The 25,941-nt window shown below is 45.8% G+C and overlaps 2 protein-coding genes and 1 non-coding gene across 6 annotated transcripts in view; all 3 read right to left on the reverse strand.

Moving 5' to 3' along the window:
• The window catches only part of NCAPH (non-SMC condensin I complex subunit H), a 42,705-nt gene extending 21,830 nt beyond the window's left edge, over nucleotides 1-20,875 (reverse strand). The window contains exons 1-7 of one of the 3 annotated variants that reach the window (XM_041756315.1): nucleotides 20,739-20,774; nucleotides 20,483-20,585; nucleotides 6,941-7,163; nucleotides 6,692-6,782; nucleotides 5,949-6,041; nucleotides 5,536-5,674; nucleotides 4,245-4,369 (exon numbers count right to left, since the gene is read on the reverse strand). In XM_041756315.1, the coding sequence (XP_041612249.1) occupies nucleotides 4,245-4,369; nucleotides 5,536-5,674; nucleotides 5,949-6,041; nucleotides 6,692-6,782; nucleotides 6,941-7,110 (618 nt within the window). In that variant the 5' untranslated portion in view covers nucleotides 7,111-7,163; nucleotides 20,483-20,585; nucleotides 20,739-20,774. Of the gene's footprint in view, nucleotides 1-4,244; nucleotides 4,370-5,535; nucleotides 5,675-5,948; nucleotides 6,042-6,691; nucleotides 6,783-6,940; nucleotides 7,164-11,840; nucleotides 11,926-20,482; nucleotides 20,586-20,738 lie in introns of those variants that run through there. The other 2 variants (XM_041756316.1, XM_041756314.1) reach the window with 2 other exon arrangements.
• On the reverse strand, nucleotides 17,640-20,874 carry ITPRIPL1 (ITPRIP like 1). Of its 2 annotated transcripts, XM_041756317.1 has the most exons (3): nucleotides 20,739-20,773; nucleotides 20,483-20,585; nucleotides 17,640-19,659 (listed from the first exon to the last, which is right to left on the reverse strand). In XM_041756317.1, the coding sequence occupies exon 3, from the start codon at nucleotides 19,643-19,645 to the stop codon at nucleotides 18,002-18,004; it is 1,644 nt and encodes a 547-aa protein (XP_041612251.1). In that variant the 5' UTR covers nucleotides 19,646-19,659; nucleotides 20,483-20,585; nucleotides 20,739-20,773; the 3' UTR covers nucleotides 17,640-18,001. The 2 variants fall into 2 exon arrangements, with proteins under 2 accessions (XP_041612251.1, XP_041612253.1); XM_041756319.1 differs by lacking the exon at nucleotides 20,483-20,585 and having other exon boundaries at nucleotides 20,739-20,874.
• Nucleotides 20,876-22,798: 1,923 nt separating the features above from the next.
• Nucleotides 22,799-22,915, reverse strand: LOC121492330. Its single transcript, XR_005988208.1, has one exon. It is a non-coding gene; the product is annotated as a U5 spliceosomal RNA (small nuclear RNA).
• Nucleotides 22,916-25,941: the final 3,026 nt, after the last annotated feature.

Genomic DNA, 25,941 nt, shown 5'->3' on the forward strand with positions numbered 1-25,941 from the left:
CACTTGCTCTCTCGTTTTCTCTCTAGAATAGTGGGCAAGGCTTGTTAGTGCAAGCCTCCTCAGGCTCCCCAGAATTGGGTCTAGCTGGTCAGAAACGGAAACAAAATTTCCAACCATACTGTTGAACTGACATTTCACTACAGAACCAGAAGCAAAGCCAAGAATGACAGTGAAATTAATGCTCAGATTATCTAAGAAGAAGGAAAAACATGGAGAACTGGAGAGGGGAAGGGAAGATGGGAGAGAATTATATGGCTCCTCTTCAGGGGTATACAACATATTACCATGGATGAAGCACTTTGCCAGGGACAGATTCTCTACCACAAAACCCATATGCACACAGAACTAGCATTAACCTGTTTTTACAATTTAACAAAGTGAGATTCAGAGCCTTTTCCCACGCCACACAGCTAAGAGAGTGGAACCAGGATCTGAACTTCACATCATATGCTTCCAAATGTGGTACTACCTAAGGTCAATTCTGATATATGGATAAACAGAACTCCCTCCCCACAAAGTGCCTGCAACTCGTTTCCCTCCTCCCTCTTTGGCCTTGGCTTCGGCATTTCACCTTTCTCATTTCACCTTTCTCGGCCCCCTCCACGCCCATCCACACATTGTCCTCACACCAGCACAGGCTGGAGCGGCCAAGCAAGGCCAAAGCAGAACCGCCCCATCACTCAGAGTGAAGCCGTCAAAGCCCCTCACTCCTAGCCCCCTGTGTGCTCTGCCTCTACCACTATCATCTGCCATGAGACCACCAGGACTAATCTCATCATTTCCCTTTATTTAATTTATTTATAAAAGACCTAGGATCCCACAGGATTCTACATTTCCCAGGCTCTAAAACCTATACAGCTCTGACATCCCCTCTTTGGTCTCCATCTCCGTAGGCTAACAATGGCTATTTCCCCCCAGGGCCCTCTAGAAATTCCCTATATTCCTCCACTTCATTCTTGAAGGTTCTCTCCACCTACCAGCTTTAACTCATTCATTTTTAATTGGAGGCAATATCATTCTCAAGGGAGTAAAAACCGGTTCTTGGGGGAGGGTAAGGAAACCTTAGAAATGATAGTTACTTGTGGTTTTCCAAGGCTCAACACTAGCTGATAAAATCTTATTCCATAATAATTAATTTAAAGGGTACTGGGGTAGGAAGAAAATACCTAAAAAGGCCCATTCTGGGTAAGAAAATGACAAAAGGAGCACTACTCTAATGAAATGCTGCCTGCCCAAGGACACTGCTTCCCCACAGGCCTCACCACTGTGGCTACTTCCTCTCCTGCAGCTCTCTGACTGATGGCCTGCATGTGGGATAGGTGAGTTCCCCATCACTGCTTCCAGACTATTCTCCTTCCCAAGTCCTAAAACCCTCCGCTTTGAATATAATAAGGTCAGACCCCACTACACTCTGCCCACCTGTGTGTTGATCACCTTCCAATCCCCAGGCCTTCCCTCTTGTTGGAAGATTTTAATATTAGCTCCTGGCTCATTACTACTCTCCAACTTCATTGCTGTCATAGTTTTTGGTGGATTCATCATACATATATTGATCCATCCAACATGCTGGCCTCTCAGTTCCTTGATATCCTCTCCTTCAATGGCCGTGAGCTTCATCGTGAAAACCCCAGGGCTTCAAGAGATCCCAGCATGAATGCCACATCTCCTGTCTTTCACTCCCTTGCCTGTTGTCTGAACTGAATCATAACCATGACTAAAGCCTCTCCATATGCTCAATTCCAAGTGCCCATGGCAACCACCTCCTCTTTCCAGCCAATACAATCTTGTCCAACAAGATTGGTGTTCTTGGTCCAACACCAAGAAGTCTTCGACCCACCATGCCCTACAATCCACTGATCATATGGCTTTATGCTGCCTCATTCCCCCCTTCCTTTTCCTGACTGAAGTTCCATAAGCAACGACTCCCTTTTTCTTCACTTCAGTGCTCCTTTGACTTAGCAAAACACAGTCCTGTGTTAAATCCAACTTTTTGCGTGCTTCATGCTTGTACCCACACAGATGACCATGGCTGGAGAAACACAAAGTCACACTGACTGACCTCACTTTAAATCTACCTGCCATGGCCCTCAGGTGAACCCTGAATGTTGTCTGGCAAGCAAATTACAGTTCCCCAGTCCATTCACTCATTCACCCTCCTACCTTTTTCTCTCTTCAAAACTTTACCTTTCTTCCTCCACACTCAGTCAATGATCCAGCTTCCTTTTCAATGGGGGACACGAGAAGGGAATACCTGGAATGCTCCCGTATGTGCACTCCTGCATCCATCTCTCACAAGCCACAGGTGCTCCTTAGCCAAGCTCTGTCAATGCTGTCCATTCCCTTCCCTTCTCACAGGATCAAGGACTCCATTCGAGCAACTCTCCTGTCTTCTCCACTAGATTCTAGATTGTTCCTTCTCCACTAGACTGTTGCCATCAATAAGTAAACATGCTGCTAATCTTCCCATTAAGAAAACAAAAAACAAAACAAAACAACAAGAAAACCCTCTAAGACTTGACTTTCCCCTACATTTGCCACCAATTACTCTGTTCAAATTTACAGCAAAACTCTTCAAGAGACCAGCCTACACTGCCTTCATTCCTCTCTTGCCATTTGATTGCCCCCATTATGATGAAAAATTTCAAGCATACAAGAGTGTTGAAATAGTAATAAGAACTTCTGTGTAACTTTTACCTAGATTCCCCATTGCTTTCCTTCTCCACCACCCCACCCCCACCCCAAACCTTTTTGGAAGTAAAAATGCTGACACTTTACCTCTCTACCAGTTATTAAGCTATTGCCTCTCAGCCCCAACATACCTTCTATCAGCTGCTCTGTGATACTGGCTCTGGGACAGTATTTGGGCTTTGCCAGCCCTTCCCAGTGGGCTCCACCAAGAGGGGGCACTAGAGAGAGACTGCAAGCCAGAAGGGACTTGCTTCTTTCTGTAGCTTTCCTGTTCCTGTCACCCAACAGGGCTTCCTACCCTACCCGTGGCACTTGCTGAATTCAATTTGCACTTTGTCTCACACTCACAGAACCAGCCTTATTGTGTGCCCCTCACAGACACCAGTACCAACCAGCATGTCCTCCTCAGAGGGCTGGGTCCTGGGTCCCCGAACCCCTCTTCCAAACTCGGGGACACTAGCACCAGACAAGCAGCATCCCTTCCCTGGAGGTCAGAGTTTCAGCTCCACAGTCTTCTCCAAGCTCCCTGTCAGCCCCAGACTGCCACTTTGGCACGGCTGATCACTCTCTCCTCCCTGACACTTTCTCATTTGGGTGCCACACTCTCCTGGTTTTCCTCCTACCTACTGGAGGTTTCTTCTTTGGCTCTCTGAACTCTTTAAGATTGAGGTATCCCAGGGCTGTCCTTTTCCCACATACACTCATTCCCTTGGTGATCAGTTCCAGTCTGACCTTAAATGCCATTTACAAATGTTGTGGAGGTAGGAGAAAAGAGTAATCTAGTCCACTGTTGATGGGACAGAAGGCTGGCACAACCCATTTTTCACAGTAATGGAAATTCCATGACTCAAAATGTTCTTAGAGATACACTCTCAGAAGAGCACAAAGACAGTATGTACGAGGATGTTCACGGAGATACTGTTTTTAACAGCAAAATTTTTAAAAAGCTTGTACCAATACCGTTGCTTTAAATTAACTATGCTAAAGATAAACGAGGCCTCTGGCTTCCTTTAAGTAGATTCCTTAGGATCTATCAGATCATATAGCTGTTAGAGCAAGGACTATGGAGCCAGGCCACTTAGATTCAAATCCTAGTTCACTTACAAGCTGCATCATTTTGGGCAAGTTACAAAAGAGCCCTGTACTTTGATAACCTCTTCAGAAAATGTTAACAAGGATGCTGTGAGGACTAAGTGAGGTAACTTGGTTCACAGGCTTAAAGCAGCACAGGGCAGCCAGTAAATGCACAACAAATGTAGGCTATCATCATCTCTGCTGCATGTTCCTGGAAAGAAAATTAATGGCTTCATTAATCAGAATTCTCGGGAATTTGCCATCTCTTTCTACTCAATCACCCTGAAATACTGTAGGAAAAGCAGGGACTTACACCCTTGAGTCTTCACCATGAAGCTAAGGGATGATAATGCACTTATATATTTTACTCCTTTGAGGCCCAAGCAAGCAAATAAATACCAGCAAGGCAGGCGTGGCCCTGCCAAGTTTCAGCTGCTGAGGCTCTGAATTAGTCAGAGACCACACTGCACACAGTTCCTCACCTCACACTTCCGATCTGCTTCGGAGACATTGAGGTTGTTTACATTCTGCTCAATGGTTTTGTAGGAGTGCTTCTTCTTTGGCTTTTGGGCCTTTTTGGTTGTTCCTGTTTCAGTAGTACTTGCATCTGAAAGAAGAAATAAGACTAGGTCCTGCAAGGATTGTTTTTCAGCATGTATCTAAACTTATTAACTCATGCTCTTTAAAACTCTAAAGAGTGGGACACCTGGGTAGCTCAGTGATTGAGCGTCTGCCTTCCGCTCAGGGTGTGATCCCGGGGTCTGGAATCAAGTTCTGCATTGGGCTCCCTGCAGGGAGCCTGCTTCTCCCTCTGCCTATGTCTCTGCCTCTCTCTGTGTGTCTCATGAATAAACAAATGAAATCTTAAAAAAAAAAAAAAAAAAACAACTCTAAGGAGTGATCTTAACTGAAGCGTGCCATTCTCTCAAAGCAACAGGCACATCTAATCTGCAGTTTCAGGAGAAACTAAGTATTTGGCTTCTGATACAAGTCAGTTTCGTTTTTCTTTTCTTTTCTTTCTTTCTTTCTTTCTTTCTTTCTTTCTTTCTTTCTTTCTTTCTTTCTTTCTTTCTTTCTTTTTTTCTTAAAGATTTTTATTTATTTATTCATGAGAGACACACAGAGAGAGGCAGAGACATAGGCAGAAGGAGAAGCAGGCTCCTTGCAGGGACTCCTATGCAGGACTCAATCCCAGACCCTAGGATCACGACCTGAACTGAAGACAGACGTCAACTGCTGAGCCACCCAGGCATCCCATACAAATCAATTTCTAAAGCACCCCCAAATCAGAACCTCCTCCCTTGATGTTTACTCAATCTTGCCTAATTAAAATCTAAAAGGTCCTCTTTTTAAAAAAATAAATAAATAAATAAATAAATAAATAAAAGGTCCTCTTTTTTGAAGAAAAAAACTCCTCTAGGGTTTAAGGATCTTCTCATATACTATTCTGAAAACATTCATGTCTTCAATTGAATGAGATTATTTTTTACAACATCATTCCAGTATATTAACCAAGCAACCACCTGCTGTATACTTAAGAAAGCCCCTTAATGGGTGCCTGGGTGGTCAGTCAGTTGAGCATCTGCCTTCAGCTCAAGTCACGATCCCGGAATTCTGCGATCCAGCCCCATATCGGACTCCCTGCTCAGTGGGGAGTCTACTTCTCCCTCTACCCCTCATCCTGCCCTTGTGCTCTCTTGCTTGCTCTCTCTCAAATAAATAAATATTTTTTTTAAAAAAGCGCCCCTTAAATCCAGATCCCAACTCATATACCTGCATCATGGCACTCTGCTTCTTCTGGAGATGCTGCATCTCTTCCCAGCCCCCCAAGGACTCTGTAGACATCAGCATGGACAGCGTCCACACGCACAGCATAGATCTTGGTGCTGGCATCCAGAGTGCCAGCAGCCACCTGGTCCAACAAACAGAGGTATATTCACTGGGTACATAAAAAGGAACTGCTGAATAAGCAAAACACAGCAAGCTTCATAAAATATTTACTCGCTTTTAAGAAAAAAAATGACAAAGATTCCCCTAAGACAGGGAATAAACAAAATATAACAGAAAGATATCTTCTCTGTGTTTGATCAGTGTATTTGCAGAATTCAATGACAGTGCTGTGCTAAATATCAGAAATAATCATCATTAATTCAGATGCAAGAGAAGATGAACAACAGCATTCTTACTTTAAAGTTGGTCGGTTCGGCGTCTTTCTGTTTAAGAATCTCTGACATGAAATCAATCAAGTGCAAGCCAAAAGCATTCTTGGTAGTGATTTTCTGAAAACAGAAAAGTGCAGAAAGATTTATTATTGACAGCCTAGGCTCATGTAAATAATGCTACCCTAAAAGAGGAAGCTACATTTCTATACAGTAACAGCCCACATCTCACCACAGGTATCAATTCCCATAAACACGTGGTAACACAGCTAAATTCATACACGTATCTCCTCATTCTGACAACCTAGAGAGTTAACCTCTTTGAGTTTATACTGTGTGCAAACACTGTTATAAGCACTGCACACAAAGGGAGTCACCCTCAGAACAACTCTATGAGGCAGGCACTATTCAAATTCTCATTTTATGGAAAAGGACCCTGAGTGGTTAGGTGACTTGCCAAGGCAATAGAACTTGTGAATGGCAAAAACTGGATTCCAACATAGGCTGGCTTCAGAACTCACATTATCAACCCCTAAGCAATGCCGCCTCTCTAGATACACTGCAGGTGGCAGGTAACTTGCCAGAAAAAGCATGAAAGGCCCAAAAAACACAGTAAAAGCATACTGAAAAACATCAGCACTGAAAAGAGTAGCTAGAGAAGGAAAGCGCACAATTACTATCAATAGCACATTCTCCACAGAATCAAGAAGGCTAGATTTCCCTTGTGATCAAGTTGCAAAACCTTCACTGATACACCAGCAGATACTCACATTTTCAGTGGACAGTTTGATACAGGTGGAATAATGTTCTGTAATCTGTGTGTTTGTAAACTTAGGAATCGTGGCTGAAATGTCAATATTCCTAAAAGAAAACCAAAACCAAAAAACTCTGTCAAGGATCCATGATACTCTAACTTTTCAAACTCCAGACCCCAAACCCACGAGGCATTGTAGAGATGCTGGGCCCATGTAACCCAATGCAGGCGGCCACCCCATGTGGGCAGCGCAGAAGGCACGCACCTACTACCAGAGGGGGAGGCTAGCAAATGAGGCGAGTCTGCGCTGAACTGTAGGTCCAGGACTCGGGAGCGCCGCCGCTGCAGTCGCTCCTTTTCGTCGTCATTCTGGGGAAAGTCTTCGAGGACAGGGGTGCCAGGAGTACTGAGAGGGGCCTTCCGGGGCAGGGCCATTGAGAACACCCGTTCTGAAGGACAGAAGGCATTGAGGGGGCGCCCACGGATTTCTGAAAAGAAGAAATTCATTATGGCCAACTGTGACGGTACAGAACCCTTGCTCAGGAAACCTATCACAGAATTATTTCCTAGATCTAAAGCGGGGCTTGGGGCCTGTCATAGGGTGGAATTTCAGTGCACATCTTCCACCAAGATCTTTCCCAAAGCTAATATTCCTCTACAGTTTAAGTTTTTTTTGTGGGGTGAGTGGTTTCTGATGCTTCCTTGTCAACTTAATGAGGTACGCAATGAGGTCAAATTCGTGAAGGACTGAGAATCAATCATTAGATTTAACAACCTAGAGGTGATTGGTTACCTTGACAACCGCAGTTTTTCTAGAGTAGAAGGGGCAAGAGAAAGTCAAATAGGCTTAGATTCCAGAGAAGAGAAACTGGAGACAGCAAATGGAAACAAGGTTTTCAAGGACTTATGCTGTAAAAAGGAAGAGTAAAGGGCAGCCTGGGTGGCTCAGCGGTTTAGTGCCGCCCTCAGCCCAGAGCATGATCCCGGAGACCCAGGATCGAGTCCCATGTCAGGCTCCCTGCATGGAGCCTGCTTCTCCCTCTGCCTGTGACTCTGCCCCTCTCTCTGTGTGTCTTATGAATAAATAAATGAAATCTTAAAAAAAAAAAAAAAAAAAAAAGGAAGGGCAAAAATGGGAGGGAAGCAGTTGAAGGGGAAGTAAGGTTGAGAAATTAATTTTAATATGGAAAAAAAACCCAGCTTAGTAGAAAGAATGAAACAGATTTTATTAGCTTCCTATCGTTGCTATAACAAATTACCACAAACACAGTGGTTTAAACCAATACGAATGTAATGTTTTCAGTCCTGGCGTCAAAGTCTAAAATCCAGGTGTCAGCGGGGCTGTGTTCTTTTCAAAGGCTTTAGGAAAGAATCTCTTTCTTCACCTTTTTCAGCTTCTAGTGGCTGCCTGCTTTCTTCCCATCACTCCAACCTCTTGCTTCTGTCATCACATCACCTTCTCTGACTCTGAATCTCTTATATCCCTCTTATGAGGGCCATTGTAATCACACTGGCCCCCCCCAGATAATCCAAGATAATCATACCTGTAAAACCCCTTTTACCATGTATGATACCATATTCACAGGTTCCAGACATCTTTGGCAAGGGATGGGTGAGTGGGGAGGGCATTATTCAGAGATCATGCAGAAGGAATGGTAAAAGTTGCTGAACAACACACTCAAGCAGGTAAAGGGGCTGCCTTTCCCGAGATCACGGACAGCTCATCCACAGCAACAGGAAGGAAGCCAGACACCATAGGCACAGATGCAGGTGAGGGAGCAGGCAAAATGGTGTACTTGTGGATGTTCCTTTTGGAATGCTTTTCTTAGTAAAATAAGACCATAAAACCCAAAAATTCAGTAGCTAAGGGTTGAGGGCCAGGCAGGAGGTACTGGAGATTTCAGGAGAGAAAGGAAGGTATGGAGTAGTCAGCTAGGAGAAGGTGAGTTAGATGAGCAAGGAACTGCTGGGCAGCTTTAGGATCCCCTTGAGATCACTGAGTAAGCAGGGGCTAAGGCAGAGTTGGAATTAATCAGGGTTATGATTTTGTCAAGGAAGTATAAATATGCTAGAAGAGGGCAAGGGGTTATGAGTGTATGAAAAGTGATTATACTGACTGACCATGGAATGTGAGCTAAGTAAGGAAGGGAACAAGAACATGAGAGACATGAGGGACAGGGAAAAGCAAAGAATATAGATCTGCTGGGTCAAAAGATCATTAGAATTATTGGGATCAGGGAACAAAGAGGGAGCTGGAAAAATAGGAGTGGTAGTGAGAAGTAGGATATTTAAACTTGAGATGACAAGAGTGGTGTAGCTACTGATAATGACAAGGTCTAGAGTGTGACTATGGTAGCGGGTGGCTATTGTCTATTTTGGTAGGGCAAGAAACAGGACCACTGGGAGAGAGATGAAGGAACTGAGAGACTTTGGAGGAAAGTTTTCAGATTTAAGAATCAAAAGGCTTGACTTCAGGGATCCCTGGGTGGCTCAGCGGTTCAGCGCCTGCCTTTGGCCCAGGGTGTGATCCTGGGGTCCCAGGATCCGGTCCCACGTCGGCTCCCAGCATGGAGCCTGCTTCTCCCTCTGCCTGTGTCTCTGCCCACCCCCCTCCCCTCTCTGTGTCTATCATGAATAAATAAAATATTTAAAAAGAAAAAAAAAAACAAACCAAAAGGCTTGACTTCAAACCCCAGGTCCATCACTTACTAGCTGGAGAATTTTTTTAAGTAAACTCTATACCCAGTGTGGAGCTTGAACTCATGATTCTAAGCTCAAGAGTCACATGCTCTACAGACTGAGCCAGCCAGGCACCCCATTAGCTGGAGAACTTTTAAGTAAGTAAATCCTCTAAGCATTTGCTTCTTCATCCCCCAAACAGGAATAAGAAAGTGTGTCTCAGCTGGTTCTAAATTGATGATATTAAAAAAAAAAACAACCCATAATGCAACACATATTTCATAGGAACACACTAAAAATAAAGGGATACAGGAGCACCTGGATGGCTCAGTTGGTTGTTTGACTTTGGCTCAGTTCATGATCTTGGAGGTCCTGGGATCAAGCCCAAGTTGGGCTCCTCCCTCAGTAGGGAGTCCACTTGCTCTCCTTCTCTCTCTGCCCCTCCCCCACTGCTTGTCCTCTCAATAAATAAATAAAATCTTTTTAAAAAATAAAGTAAAGGGATCCCTGGGTGGCGCAGCAGTTTGGCGCCTGCCTTTGGCCCAGGGCACGATCCTGGAGACCCGGGATCGAGTCTCACATCGGGCTCCCGGTGCATGGAGCCTGCTTCTCCCTCTGCCTATGTCTCTGTCTCTCTCTGTGTGTGACTATCATAAATAAATAAATAAATTTAAAAATAAAATAAAATAAAATAAAGTGATATACAATAAACACTAAATGTCTGCCCATGTAAGGGGAAGGGAACAGAAGTGGTATGTAGGAATAAAAGGGAATAATAATAAAGAAAAAATACAAGGAGAAGAACTTCACGTGTTCCCCAATAGCTTTATGAAGAGTACATACAGTTAACATACCTCTCACCTGAGGTCAAAACAAAAGAAAAGAAAGAAGAAATGGAAAGGAGGCAAGAGACATTCTTAGAGGTTGAATCAAGAGGACCTGTTACTATCTGGATGAGGGCACGTCAAGAGGTGGGGAGTTGGACCTTGATAGGAGACTTTACTCACATTCATTTTTCAGCCCCCTATGGTCTGGCTACCATCCCCACCACTTTATGAAAACTATCTTGACACAATCACCTACAACCTCCACGTTGCCAAATCCAACTGCTACTTATCAGGCCTTATCTCTCTTGAGATTGAGCAGCATCTGAAACAGATGAAAACCCCTACCAGTGCTTCATGAAACACTCTGGGCTTCTATACCACTCTCTTCTGAGAGAGTTTTCAAGCTGTCCCTTCTCTGTCTAGCTTCAAAATGCTGGTTTGGAGCATCTTCTCTATAGGGTATTTCTTTTTTTCTTTTTTAATTTTTTTTAAATTTTTATTTATTTATGATAGAGAGAGAGAGAGAGAGAGAGAGAGAGAGGCAGAGACACAGGCAGAGGGAGAAGCAGGCTCCATGCACTGGGAGCCAGATGCGGGATTCGATCCCGGGTCTCCAGGATCGGGCCAAAGGCAGGCACCAAACCGCTGCGCCACCCAGGGATCCCCTCTATAGGGTATTTCTTGAGCTCTCACCTGTTCCCATGGTTTTACGATCTATATGATGATAATGTCCAAATTTGTTTGAGTCTACGGGCCACTTCCCTGAGTGGCCCATATCACTCCCCTGAGGGTCAAACTCTTACCTCTTCACCTGTCTCTCGCATAAGTCATTTACCATATCCAAAATATAACTCTAAATTTTCAGACCTTTTACCAAGATCAAGGTAAAAGGTCTCAGTAGCCTCACTGTTCAGTCTCCATGTTCCAGTCCTAACCCAAGCCAGGCTCTTCTTTCCCCGCTTGGCTTTTTTTTTTTTTTTTCTTTTTTTTGCACTTGCTCCCACTGCTTAGAACAAGTTCCCCAGTCTGCTCTAAGATCTTCCTTGAATCCTCAACCTGAAGGGGCCCCTCCCCTCACTCTGCTGTTCCCAATTACAACACTCAGCCTCATCTGTAATTATTTCATTTGTTTACTGTCTCCCCAACTAGGATACAAGCTCCAAAAAGCTGGGATCTTCTCTGTTTTGTTCTTTACTACATCTCTGCGCCTGACAGAGGATTTAGCCCAAAGGGAGCGCTCAATGCTTGTAAAGCGCTAGAATGAATGTAAAGATAAATGCGTGCGTGTTAAGCATTCAGCAGTAATCACAACGCTTTCATGGCTCTGTGAACTCAAGTGTACCCCAGGAAAACCACCTTTCAAGAGAGAGGCACCTCACACGGCGTAGGAGCCCACGGGAGAGGGACTGAGGAGTAGGGATCGCCCCACGCGCGCTCCCGACGCCGCCCCAAGCCGCTTACCGATTGGCGGGGCACACCCCTCCCCCTTTCCCGCCTCTTCCTCCCCTCGCCTTCCCCCGACTCGGCCAGCGGAGCCCAAGGCCAACAACTAGGCCGAGAATATCCATAACCCGCGCTCGGGTCCGCCCGCTGACCCTGCCTGCCCGCTTCGCTCCGACTCCCGCCCGCGGCGCCCCCCACCCAGCCACCCACCCTCACCTGGGCAGGGAGGTCCCATCTAGCTCTCCTGCTCCGGAGCTGGTTTTAAATCGCGCGCCGAGACGCCTTAGCGCCGTAACGGCCGCGGTGACGTATGTGTGGGCGGGGCCAGAAGCGCGCCTGCGTAGGCCGCCCCTGCCCTCCGCTGGGAGGGGGGCGTCGGGAGCTGCGCGGGAGCTCTGCGCGTGGGGTCTCTGGCCTCCCGCTCGCCTCCTGTGCGGGGACTGTAGGGGTTCCGTGCACCACCGCACCCCTGCCTCTTTTCGAGCGTTAGACGTGGAACTGGGCGCTAAGGACCCAACGTGGGGCAGGGCGGGCGAGGGCTCTGCTTTCAAGCAATTTCCTTTCTAATGGGAGGGAGGGCAGATTTCTAGGAAACAAGGTTAATTTCCCAAAGCGACCAGTTCCGTCAGGGCAACAAAACACTAAGGAGGTAGAAAGCGATGGATGGAGTGTGGGACGGAGGTGAGAAGGAGCCAATAACACAATGAACGTTCCAGGCAGGCGAAGGACAGGTGCAAAGTGTTCTGTGTACATTTTTAAATGAAGACCATCGTTTTTATTCAGATTTTTGCGAAAATTCTTGCGAAAAGCTTCCTGGATATCAACCCCCCCCCCCGCCGTTCCCCTAAAGAAAAGGTTAAGGGGAAAGGTGAGATGGATATAATTTGCCGCCTATCCCTTCATTCTGCTTCATCTGATCCCAAGAATTGTATTATGGGAGGAGAGGCCAGAGCAATTCTCCCAAATATCCCTAGAATATCCTATCACTTCTTATAACACCCGTCGGGCATTTTATGCAGTGTTTCCCCCTGAAGGGTGCTATTGGCATTCAGGGTGAAGCAGTTCTTGACATGTGGGGCTCTTCATAGGGCTGGTTTAGCAACCCCAACACCATCAGTCCACCAAAAGCCATCAGTGCCCCTCAGTCATTTTGGCAACCAAATAGTACTACCCTTTATTGAAAAGCACTTTTTTTTTAAATAAATTTTTATTTATTTATGATAGTCACAGAGAGAGAGAGAGAGAGAGGCAGAGACACAGGCAGAGGGAGAAGCAGGCTCCATGCACCAGGAGCCCGACATGGGATTTGATCCCAGGTCTCCAGGATCGTGCCCTGGGCCAAAGGCAGGCACCAAACTGCTGCGCCACCCAGGGATCCCCTGAAAAGCACTTTTTAAGCCTGCTTTTCTTTTACTTTTTATCTATTATTGAGGTATATAGCTGACACACAATGTTACACTGGTTTCGGGCATACAACATTGATTTGAGAAGTCTATACGTTAAGCTATGCTCACCTACATATTCTTAGTGACACTACTCTCACTTCTTTCAGTTTTTGTCATGACTTTTAAGTTCATATGAATTTGATGAATTTAATGATAAATGATATTTGTTGGCATTTGAATTTTAACATTAATGTATAAAATACTAAACATCAGGAAATTTGATGAGATAAAATTTGTGTTATAACGGTGAATTTTATCTCTCATCAAGTCTATTTGCTTTTGCAGACTTGTTCTCCCAGTGGCCATCATCAAATCTTTAGCGTAAGGCAGTGTGGAATAGAGAAAAGAAGGTAGGTTTGCAGTGTTTTTCAGTGAATGGTTCTACCAGCCACCCAGGAACTCAGATCAGCACCCAGGAGCCATTCTGGGTGCCTTACTCCACACGCAATCTATCACTGAGCTCTTTTTATTTCCTAGAAATCTCAACGCTGCGTCTCTTTTTCATCCGTATTACCTTCTTGCTAGTCCGCAGCAGCTCCACACCTGCTCTGCCCTTCTCATTGGGCCCTGTGTGGCGGTTGCTAAGTACCAATCTGACCTGTTCCTTCCCAAAGTCTCAAACCATTCAAAAGTTCCATTGCTCTGGGAACTTCTAAAGTGATCTATGAGGCCCTGCAGGGTCTGGGCGCCACAGCCTCTCTGGCCTCATCTTGCACCTTGCCTCCCCCTGTCCCCTCCTCCCCTCAAGTCACTTGGGCTTTTTTTCAGACTCGGTCTCATCATGCTGGCTCCCACCACAAGGCCTCTGCACAGCCTCTCCTCATCCCCATCTTCACCCAGTTGGCTCCCATCATGCTTCAGTTCATATCACTTCCTCAGGGAGGCCTTCCCTGATACACTCAAGTGACCTTACTGGAGGTTTTAGTGGAACTTGCCACCTTTGAAATTTTACACCAGTGGAATGATTATTTCATGTTTATCTCCTCCATAGATTGTCAACTCCACGAGGATGAAGCCATGTTCTGCTCACCATTGTTTCCCCAGGGCCCGGTGCTAGCCCTGGACACAGCAAGTGCTTAAATATGTATTGAATGAATAAAGTTGGAAGGCAAGTTTATTTTTATTTATTTTTTAAATTTTTAAAAAGATTTTATTTATTTATTCATGAGATACAGAGAGAGAGAGGCAGAGACACAGACAGAAGGAGAAGCAGGCTCCATGCAGGGAGCCCCATGTGGGACTCAATCGTGGTCTCCAGGATCACACCCTGGGCTGAAAGCGACACTAAACCGCTGAGCCACCCGGGCTGCCCTATTTTTTTTTTTTATTTAAGTTCAATTTGCCAACATAAACTATATAACACTCAGTGCTCATCACATGCCCTCCTTAATGCCTGTTACCCAGTTACCCCATCCTCCCATTCACCTCCCCTTCTGCAACTCTTTGTTTCCCAGAGTTAGGAGTCTCTCATGGTTTGGGAAGATAGGTTTAAATCTTGGGTTAGACAGCTAAACCCCTCTGGGCCTTGTTTTCTTCCCTTTGTTTATGAAAGTCATGATAATATCCCTTCACTGGGCTTTATCAGGAATTAGGTAACAGATTAAATTCTTGTGGGCACATGGGCTCAGTATATACTAGGGTCCCTGTTATCTTACTTGTCTTCTCTGTCCTGAGTTCATTTGAGGAGAGTGGGAACAGGTTGTAATCCTCTGTGTACCAAAGAGGAGCAGTGTGGGTTGGGAGGGTGGTAAGTGGCACTGAATCAGGAACCTCTGAAGAACTGGCTTGGAATTGGCAGAGGAAGGCTGCTGGGTGATCCATTCAGTGAGGCAAGAGACTGTTCTGTGGTTATGATGGACCCTGCCTCCTAAGCAGACTGCTTAGGGCTCCCTGCACTGGGACAAAGCCAGCTCCACCCCCTGCAGGCGGGTCATTTACCACCAGTTCTGAATGCTTTCTTTGTTTTTTGAGGGGTTAGTTCTGCGGAGGGTGCCAAAAGATTGAATGATTTATCAGTGGTATCAGTGGTATGCAAAATTCAATTCCTCTGTCTCTATGAAATTAAAATAGTGGATCCCTCCCCCACTCCTTGTCTGCCAGAAAATCAGTACTGGAGCCACTCCCTTTCCCCATTTCACTCCTCACCAAGATTCTACTTCCCCAAAATGAATGGAAACAGCTTTAGTTTAGGTGAAGAACAATACTGTTATCAGTTGGCTACCTGAACAAACTTTTGGCTTCAAATTTTCCCTGACTTTCCAGCCTACAGCTGGTTTGTATCATAAGGTAGTTCATGATATAAACCATCGAATCCCTGGGCCCAACAGACATATAGTTCAAATGGCTTTACATTCATTTTGGCCTCTGAGCAAATGCCTTTCATTTTTCTATGTGATACAAAATTCCTGACTTAAAGACTGGGCTACGGACCAACAATTTCTGTCTTCTAGAATTTCTAAGCTGACATACCATCCTTTATCTTAAAATTAATATAGTGCTTTTCGCTTTTCAAAGCATGTTAACTCCTACATCTTGATATTCCCAAACCCATGCTGGAAGGTTGCTAGGACAGGTGCTTTCTTCCAGGCTCTACCTTTTACTAGCTCGGTGACCTTAGGGAAGCTGTGTACCGTTTCTGTGCCTCAGCTTCCTCATGGGAAAAATGGAAGAGATAAAGCACCCACTTCATGGAATGCTTTTTTGGTGTGAGGATTGAGTTACCAGATGTGAAGCATTTAGCATGGCGCCTGGACCATTGGAAATGCTCAATGAACGCTAAGTATTCCCATTACTATAACTGTTGTTATATCCTGGGTGCCAGCCAGGAATTGTTTTAGAATAAAGCTCAGCTTCCTAAATTATCTGGAGAAGTTCCCCTTTCATTGTTAGAGTATTCCCAGAGCACAACAGCTCTGTTCTTTCCATTACTACTTGTTTTTCTATATTCTTTCTTACACCCTCGGCCCCACCCAAGCCTCACTGACTGTTCCCTTTGTAGTCTTCTGCTCACTCCTGTTTTCTTATCTTACTAGACTAGAAACCAGAGTGATAGAACATCATACTACCTTTCTACAGATTTATTCCTTCTACAGTTTATGTGTTTTTTGTTGTTTTTTTTGTTGTTGTTTTTGTGTAGCCACTAAGATCTTTTAAATTGGCTGATATTTTGGTTTGTGAGCCATGAGAATGAATAGCTTAGATGTTCCTTGACATTCTGAATTATTCTTTCCTGGCTACTGGCCATGCCACTGGGAAACCTCAGGGCAGACTGGTTCAAGGTGTATTGAGAAATACCAAGACATACTGGATGAAGCTATCAGGGTAACATGTATATCTTGGCAACAGGCCCATGAGAATGCTGATCTTCTATGTGTGTTATTACATAGATTCCAAATGACACACAAAATAGCTTCCTTTATTGATGTGGAACTAAAACACCAGCAAATTATTTTCTAAACAAAAATAATATGGATGATTACAAAATATCAAAATCCCACTGGCATCAAACCAACCATCACTGCATCTTAACTTTCTTGAAAGCAGTACATGGCAGATAGCAGACAACACAGGAGCACAGCCGCTACTGTGCAGTGGGAATCTCAAATACTGACTGGCATGAACTCCTGGGACATAAATTTGTCATTTATTTTTGCGATGGAGAGGGAGTGGATACAACCAAAGCCCACAAGGCCAGCATCCAAACCCCCCTGTGATGGAGTTAAATGTTGGGGCCAGGTTATCCTCTCCAGATCTTCCTGGCATGCAGGGCAGGAACAGCATTGTTATTTCCAAAACAACCACACCCACAACGATAATCACTTTTCTTAAGCCTCCTCATCAGGATGCCGCCTAGGATTTTGAAAGAAGGGAAAAATCCACCAATCACATCTCCAGAGTCACAACTCTGTTAGTGCTGGCCTGCTTCACAGTTCCCTTCCTGTCCTACCCTGGCAACGGGCCTGAATTGAGATGACCCCAATTTGCAAAACCTCATAGTTCAAAATATCCCTTTGTCATCTTTGAAAAGAGAACACAAAGGCATTAACAGACTGAGAAAAAGCACAGCTACACAGGGTGGCTAAACCTTCTTTTCATTGGACAAACAAGTGGCTCCCTTTAGAAACTAATTGTTCATTTCAGAAACCAACCCCCCAGAGATTGCTTCCAGGCATGAGAAGCTCGTTAGATGCTAGCTATTTCATTAATTTTAGTAAGTACATTATCTCAATTATGAAATAGATCACCATGGACTTAATATTTGTGGATCAAGGCTAATCAACTGTTCGGGTAGTAGTGGAGCTTTTTTTCAGATGCATAAAAACAGCTATATATTATACAAAAATAGGGCTAAATTAAGAAAATGGAAAATAAACATCTTGGCTACACCTTCAAACAGAGGAGGTCTGAAAAATTAGATCCTAAAATACGAGAAGTTACCTTCATAGTATTTAGGATAAAATGGACTGCTATCAGCTTGGATGTGAATTAAGCTAACAATTCAACAAGGAAACCAGTTTACAAGGAATGTGCTGAAAGTCATTCACAAAAAAAAAAAAGAAATAAGCTGGAATGGAGGTATTCTCTGGTTCTCTTTTACTTCCAGTGTTGACACAAAACACAACCTCATAGGCCCCCTCTGGTCTCAACTCCAGCTGCAAGAGCCTTCCATAAGATCCGTTCCCTGGGTCAGCTAAAAGTCAGGAGTAAAAAACCTCAGAAGACAGACCTGGGATTACATCCTACATCCTTATGTATGTTGGACCCCATCCTTATGAGTACTTCAGGTACTCCTTAAAGTGTCTTAATCTATCATAGCCCCTCCACCCCTCGCAAGGTGAAAGTCACACATACCACTAATGTGTCTGAAAAATAAACTCTTTGGCAGCCTGAGGAATCAGAAATACCTTCTCCCCTTTTTTAATGGCCTTTACATTAATTTTCCCCAGGCAATGGGGCACAGGGCAGCATTTTCACTTGGGTCAGAAGGCTGTGGAATTCTTCCACTGCCTGTGAGTGTGCCGTGGGGTTTAGCACCAGGTGTTGGAAGAGATTGACAGGCTCAGCATTCCGAAATGTCTTAGGGATCGGGATGGTCAGGGGCAGGAAGGTGTTACCAATGAGGAAATGATGGAGGGACCTTTGCTGGAGGCCACGGCCCAAGAACCAGAGGATGTCCTGGAGCCGCTGGGAGAGCATGCTGTGCTGCCAGTCTGTTAGAGGCAGCCGCAGCAACAGGTGCATGAGGGCTGTTTTGAAGTGGTAAGAGGTGAGGATGGGACGGGATGCTCCCTGGGGTAAACTCTGAAGGTCCCGGAGACTTAAGATGATCTGGAGGCACTTGAGGTGACAGGTGTTCTCTGGAGCAAAACGCCCTACCAGCTTCAGGAAAAGGTGTTCACAGGCTGCAAAGGACTCAGGCCAATCCACACTGGTTAGCTGTTCATGGTCAGGAGCCTGACTCACCAGATAGACCAAGGTGTCTTCCCGTTGCACCCCCAGGACCAATTGGATTGAGAGAAAGCGGCCTGAGCGGTAGTCCAGCCTGAGCTTGCAGGAGGTGGTAGACGGTGGGAGGCTGAGCTTAAAGTCGTATTTGTGGGCCACAAGGGCCCAGGCATTGCCCACCATGTTCCGGAACCACTGTACTGTCTTGCACACGTCCAGGTGGGAGCCAGTGCAGAGAGCCATCTTGATGGAGCTGCTACACTTGCCCAAGATGGCTGAGTGATCCCTATGGTGGTGCACCAGGCACAGCACATCCCCCAGAAGCTTCTCGCGCTTGCACACACATTCCGACTCCACCAGCACACAGCCACAGCGGCGGCCTAGGGCTGGATCCCTCATCTCCAGCACAAACATAGTGCCCTGTGGGGGAACAATGGGCACCAGAATATCAAATTTCTGGGTCTCGTGGAGGGTTCCCCATTTCTCAAAGGCAGCCCCGATGCCCAGACAGTCCTCCAGCTGTGGGTGAGCCTCCCGGCGGCTGAGCACCCGACAGGCCTCAATCAGGTCGTCCACAAAGCTCTCCACAAACTCACAGGTGCAGGGCAGATCACGAGTGACATTCTGGACATAGTGTTTGTAAAAGGATTCCAGAGCCTCCCTCGAAGGGAAGTCAGTAAGCCAGTTGTAGGAGGTGACAGGCACAACACGGACTTCCTCCTCCTCCTCATCGCTGCTGGAATCAAAGGCTGGCTCATGCTGCATGTTCTGTCGCAGGAGCTCAAAGATGAGAAAAAGGCAAAAGAGGCCAGCATTCCACAGGTTTCCCAGCATCCAGCCCAGTGGCCCCTCCTGGTCATCAGCCTGGAATGGCCATCTCATGTCTTTCTTCCCTAGCACTAACTGGTCACTGGATGTATCTCCTCTCCAGAAGTTCTCTGCCTTCTGCTTCTGCTCAGCTGCTCGCTTTCTCTCTTCAAATTCTATCTCCAACTGGCGCATCTCCTCGCTCATCCGCTTCTCCAGCTGCCGACTTCTGGCTAGCGTGTCCAGGTCCATCCGGTCACTGACCATCAAGGGGTGGTGAACAACATACATCACTGCCAGGAACACAAGGCTTATCAAAGCCATGGAGGCTTCTGCATCTGGAGAAGTAGGAAGTTGGGAGTCAGTGGTGATCTTCAGGATTCATCTGTTCTCCAGTGCGTATTCCCCAGAGCCCTGGGACCCCAAATCCTGGAAGTTAACTACTCAGAAGAAACCAAAAGCTCACCGAGCTGGGTTTGGACAGAGCAAGGGTCTGCTCAGGAGGTGGTGTGGGAGAAAGGGGGTCAGCAGGATGTGCCACTCAGTCTTTCTGCTTTCCTTCCACATGGTGTGGGTGGTACTTAGGCTTCCAGAGTATGCACACAGCACTGTTCTCATTTCTGTGTAAGATGGGGAGGGGGACCCTCATGGTAGGGTGGCCTCACCCGACTCATCAGTCCACCGTGAGCACCAGGTGTGCCCTGCTGATCCCAGAGGCTCCCTTCCACCGGCAGAAAGCACTGATCTGCCTAGGCAACACCTTTCCTCTTGCAGGCAGCCAGCCCAAGCCCCAGCTATAGTATCCCACTTCCTCTGTGACTTCACAATCCTCATTCTGCTCACCCTGTGTCATCAGAACACTCAGCCTCTCCTCCCTCATGCCCAGTGGGGCAACTCCCAGTGGGCGAGAGGGAGGCAGAGTGCCACCAGCCTGCTCTCTGCTGCTTCCCGCTGTGCTCTCTGAGCTCCTAAGGCGGCTGCTCCATGCCCCGTCGTCAACGGGCCAGGTGCAGAGGCAGGCAAGGCTCCACCTCTCAGCCCAGGAAAGTTCGTGAAGGACCAGGTGCCCAAAGCCTCTTGACAGCCGTTGGTAGTCGGATTCTCTGCCTACCCACCCACCACGAGGCTTCTTGCACTCACCCCATAAACTACTGGGCTTACCGAGATTATGAAGGACTACGCCGCGCGGCGCTGAAGCCAGGTGGGGGACTCTCCTCCCTTTGGAACTTGGCCTTGCTTAGCCTCACCGCTCGCTCCAGGAGCCCTGTTAAAATTTACAAGGTACCTAGGGGCTGTGCCTCAAAGCAGGGTGCCCCCCCATTCATAAACTTCCCCAAATTCCACGCCCTGCGATCCGAACTCTAATCCGCCTACCCTCCTGGGGGTTTCTCCTGGAACCTGGGGCCAGGTTACTCACCGTCGGTGTTAGCTGGAACACGGTCTTAAAGAGACAGCGCGGCCTGACTGCCCCCGCCTTTTCCCCGGCGGGGTGGGGGCTCCGGGGGCCTCGCCGGGGCCGCCCGGGGGAGTGGCCCCGCTGCCCTCTCCCGGGGAGCGCACCATCTCGTCCGAGAATCCGGGGCTCCGAGGGTCCCCGCGCCGCAGCCCCTCCGCCCGGGAGACCCCCGCCGCGCCGCTCCGAGGGCGCCAGCCCCGCTCGGCGGCTCCCGCCGTCCAGGCTCCACCCCGCCCAAGCTCCTCCCACCCCGACTCCGCCGCCGAGCGCGCCGCGGGAGCGCCGCCCTGGGGCCCCGGTGGCCCGGCTCGCGGACGCGCGCCTCCCGTGCGCCGAGCGGAGCGGCTGCGGCCCGGGCCTCGTCGCCGAGGAGCTCGCACGCCGCAGCCGCTCGGGCTCCCGGAGCTGGTGCCAAGGGCAACTGCAGTGCCGGCTGCCGGCTGCTCGCGGCTGCGTGCGCCAGGGGTCTACTTACTGGGAGTTTGCAATGCACCGGACTTACAGTGAAGATGCTGATATAACTAGGAATTGACGGGGGCAGAGGGGCGTCGTTGCCAGGTGGGGCTGGCCCTGCGCAGAATGGCACAGGAGCTGAGGTGTGTCGTCAGGTGTGTCCACGTGCCTCACCCCCAGCCCACGCCCAGACTTAGGCGTCTTTCCCCACCTCCTTTCTCCTATCAAGTGGCGGTCGGTCGTGAAAAGCCAGACAGCACGCAAAGACCTGGCTTGAGGCCTTACTTCTCACTCACTAGCTCCGTAGGAGTAAGAATCCTAAACCTCCAGGATAGCTCTGCTGATGAGATGGGCGTATAAAGGAAAACTTGATGAAGTGTGGAGACTGGACAAGCCTTGTGATGCACTAAAGTATCCCCGCAGAAGGGGTTTCCCGGAAAGGATCGTCAGAGTATCACAAAGAGCCCCCAGCCTTCCTGTCATGTGTCAGCTAACCAAGGAGAAAAGGAAGTGATGTCTTTTCATACTAGAGAAAGTCCTTCTGATGAAATACAATCAAATTTCAGGCTCCTTATCCAGCGGCAATGTGGGAGGGGGGAGGTTGCATACAACTGGACAGTGCTTCCCAAAACACTGACTTATTTCACTGTGAAGGAGGAAAAACTGTCTTCTGGCTGGCCATGACTGAAGCTCCAAAGTTACTTTTTATAAACTTGCGGGCTACTACCACTAAGTATTAGCAAAATCACACGGTGACAGTGAAATTCTCTTTATGTCTTAGCATATGACAATGTTAGGATGAAAAAATAAATTTTAGAATGTGCAAACAATGATTTTTAAAGCCATGTGTTTAAAGGTGTGTGTTCCTGGTCAAATAAGGGTTTGTTTTAAAAATGTGAGTTAGGGGCACCTGGGTGGCTCAGTGGTTGAACGTCAGCCTTTGGCTCAGGTCATGATCCTGGGGTCCAGGGGAGGCTGCTTCTCCTTCTGCCTATGTTTCTGCCTCTCTCCCTGTGTCTCTCATGAATAAATAAATAAGTTCTTAAAAGTGTCGAGTTAGAAAACATTCGCTAGTTTGAGAGTTGGAGCTCATGAAGTTGTTTGCTATATAGCAAATAGACTCCAAGCTAGAGAATTATAATCCATGTAAATATCACCATTAAATCAACAAGAAGCCCTCTAACAGTGAACACTTATTGGCCTGTTTTTGGTGATTTTTCTGCTTTGGCATGGTATGAAGTGATTGCTGACTTAGTGGGATTAAAAGAAAACCAAGTCATTTGGACACCCTGATATTCATGCTAATTGGTGGTTGTATACAGATGACATGGGTAAACTGTAGCAGTGGCCATTCTTTTTTTTTTTTTTTTTTAAGATTCTATGTATTTATTCATGGTAGACACACAGAGAGATGGAGAGACACAGAGGGAGAAGCAGGGTCCATGTAGGAAGCCCGACGCGGGACTTGATCCCGGGACTCCAGGATCACACCTTGGGCCAAAAGCAGGTGCCAAACTGCTGAGCCACCCAGGGATCCCCCCAGGCATCTTTCTTTATACTTTATAGATAGCCTTGTTTAAAATAGGGCCTCAAAAAATTGAGTTAAGACTCAGAATTGTTCCTCTCCATGGAAATCCTTAGTAAAAGGTGAAAGATTTATACGATCTGAAGAGAAACCAGAGTATTCATTTATATATTTTTTATTTTTAAAGATTTCATTTATTTAGTCATGAGAGACACAGAGACAGAGGCAGAGACACAGGCAGAGGGAGAACCAGGCTCCATGCAGGAAGCCGGAGGTGGGACTCCATCCCGCATATCCAGGATCAGGCCCTGGGCTAGAGGCGGTGCTAAACCGCTGAGCCACCCCAGCTGCCCGTGGCCATTCATTTTAACAACTGAATTCCACAGAGGTGGGATTTACCCTTGTCAAGTAAGGAAACATGGTAGTTTTCCCCAAAATAATTTTATTTTTATCATTAAAAAATAAGTACATAAGAAGTTAATACCTACATAATCTATGTACGAGTCTGCCTCTTGGCTTGCAAAACCTAAAATGTATTTAAGACTATTAGTGTTGAGGGATCCCTGGGTGGCTCAGTGGTTTGGTGCCTGCCTTTGGCCGGGGGCGTGATCCTGAGGTCCTGGGATTGAGTCCCACATTGGGCTCCCCAGGCTCCCCCTAGGAGGCCTGCTTCTCCTTCTGCCTGTGTCTCTGCCTCTCTCTCTGTGTGTCTCTCATGAATAAATAAATAAAGTCTTCAAAAACAAAAGGCTACTAGTGTTTATTGGGGGCACCTGGCTGACTCAATCAGAGGAGCATGTGACTCTTGATCTCAGGGTTGTGAGTTTGAGCCCTCCATTGGGTGTAGGAAGAGATTACTTAAAGAAAAAAGAAAACTTATTAGTGTTTTGGCAAAAACAGTTGCTCAAAGATTTGAAAACATTGGCAGAAATATGAGTAATCAATTTAAAAACAAGTCACATGATTCTGAGTGATTTTCCTTGGCTTGATGAAACAGTAAATGTTTTAATACTGCTCAGTTGTAGCTGTTTATTCAGGGAGCCAATGCAGAGTTTACAATTACTGAAGAATTAGACTTTCTGAATAGTCTGCATGGGACAACTGCAGGCAAAAATATTTCAAAAGAAGCTGAGAAAACACTAATTCACTACAACCTGACATGGAATCTGCTAATATGTTACCACTGATGGTAATAAAAATATATGCAGAGTGGAAAAAGGCTTAGAAAGGCAAATTTACAAAGCTTGTGAAAATTTCAAGTGTTTAAAGCCTAGGGTTATTCATTGTATTATTCATTGGCAGATACTTTGTAGAAAATATTTGAATCTGTCATATATTCATGAACCCATAGTGTCAATGGTGAACTTTGTTCATTCTCATGGACTTAAAAATCGTCAGTTCTGGAAATTTTCATCAGAACTAGACACTGAGCATCTTGACTTATCCTACCATCGTTAGCAGTTGGCAATCTTTTTGAGCTTGGGGCTGAGATTGAAATTTTTCTTTTTCTTTTTTTAAAAGAATTTATTTATTTATTCATGAGAGACATAGAGAGAATGAGAGAAAGAAGCAGGCTCCATGCAGGGATCCCAATGCAGGACTCAGTCCCAGGACCCCAGGATCACACCCTGGGCTAAAGGCAGGGGCTAAACTACTGAGCCATCCAGGGATCCCTGAAATTTTTCTAAACAATAACTGCCCTCAACTACTCTTATCAAACACCGAATGACTTTGAAAGTTAGCTTTTGTTGTTATTTTTTTAAGTAGGCCCTATGCCTTGCATGGAGCCCAACGCGGGACTTGAATTTATGACCCAGAGGTCAAAATCTGAGCTGAGACCAACAGTCAGATGCTTAACTGACTGAGCCACCCAGGTGCCCCTTGATATTGTTTCTTAATGAAGTCAACATAAAATAACAAGACAAAATGGTGTTTATATGTGAAATTAATTCTCTGATGGAATTGTTTTAACAAATTTTGAGTCACAAGTAGTATCAAGTTACTTTTTACAATTCCTGTGCTGTCAAAAATAAAATATGCAAGATGTCATTCCTACATAAATTTGTAGCAGATATATTTTCTGAGCTCAAATTACATACAGTTCCAGCAGTTTGTCAGACATCAGTGCAAGTGGAAGGAACACTTCCATATTTCAAAATTCGTGCAATTGAGAATCTTCCACATAATCTTCAATTAGAAATGATTAATCTGCAGTGTAATGACATACTAAAAAGCCAAAAGGAGAAGAATCTAATTATATAACAATGAATATACTCAATTAAATCATATGCTTGTGGATTAATATATCAGTATTAGTAACTGTATTAGAAAACGTTTTCAAAGAGGCAATAGGTAATAACTTGTTACAGATCAGTATTAACAGATGAACAGTTGCAATTTGGATGATAGGAAACATTAACTTTGAGCCCTAATTAAGTGACATGTTATTTCCAAAATAAAAAAGAATTCCATTCTTTTCATTAGCAGCCCCATATTAAAAAAATGCACTTGATCATTATTAGTACACTGTGAATTTTGTCAATAAAATTTTGTAGAAATTTATTTTCTCTCATTATGTGAATGCCTACCTAATTCTCAATTTTGCCTCTTGGCTGGCAAACATTAAAACATTTACTCTCTGGCCATTTACAGAAAGGATCAACTGTCCGTTTGTTTGTTTGTTTGTTTGTTTAAATATTTTATTTATTTATTCATGAGAGACAGCAGAGAGAGAGAAGCGGAGACATAGGCAGAGGGAGAAGCAGGCTCCATGCAGGGATCCCAATGTGGACTTGTCCCCCAGACCCCAGGATCGATCCCCTGGACCCCAGGATGAGGCCCTGAGTCAAAGGCAGACACTTAACTGCAGAGCCACCCAGGTGTCTGTACTGTCCTTTGTATTCAAGCGGTAAAATGTGCACATTTCCCCAGAAATTCATTTTAAAGATTTATCTTTTTGTAAACATGACACACACTCATTGTAAAAATGCATATTATATAGGAGGAATAGGAAAAGAAGCCACACTTATACCCCACTACCCAGAGATAGCGTTACAGGTTTTGGGAGTAACTTCTAGACATGATTTGTACCAGTATTTCCAAAAATGTTCCCCTTAGAGCACTAGTTGCTCAAGCTGACCCTCAACAAACAGATTTGTATGTTTCTTGATAACATTTTTTTTTAAG

The sequence above is a fragment of the Vulpes lagopus genome, chromosome 5 (genome assembly GCF_018345385.1).
Source record: "Vulpes lagopus strain Blue_001 chromosome 5, ASM1834538v1, whole genome shotgun sequence".
In the NCBI taxonomy this organism is placed as follows: Eukaryota; Metazoa; Chordata; class Mammalia; order Carnivora; family Canidae; genus Vulpes; species Vulpes lagopus.

Excerpts from the sequence above, each read along its gene's own strand:
- ITPRIPL1 (XM_041756319.1), bottom strand. The coding sequence starts at position 19,645 with ATGGCTTTGATAAGCCTTGTGTTCCTGGCAGTGATGTATGTTGTTCAC.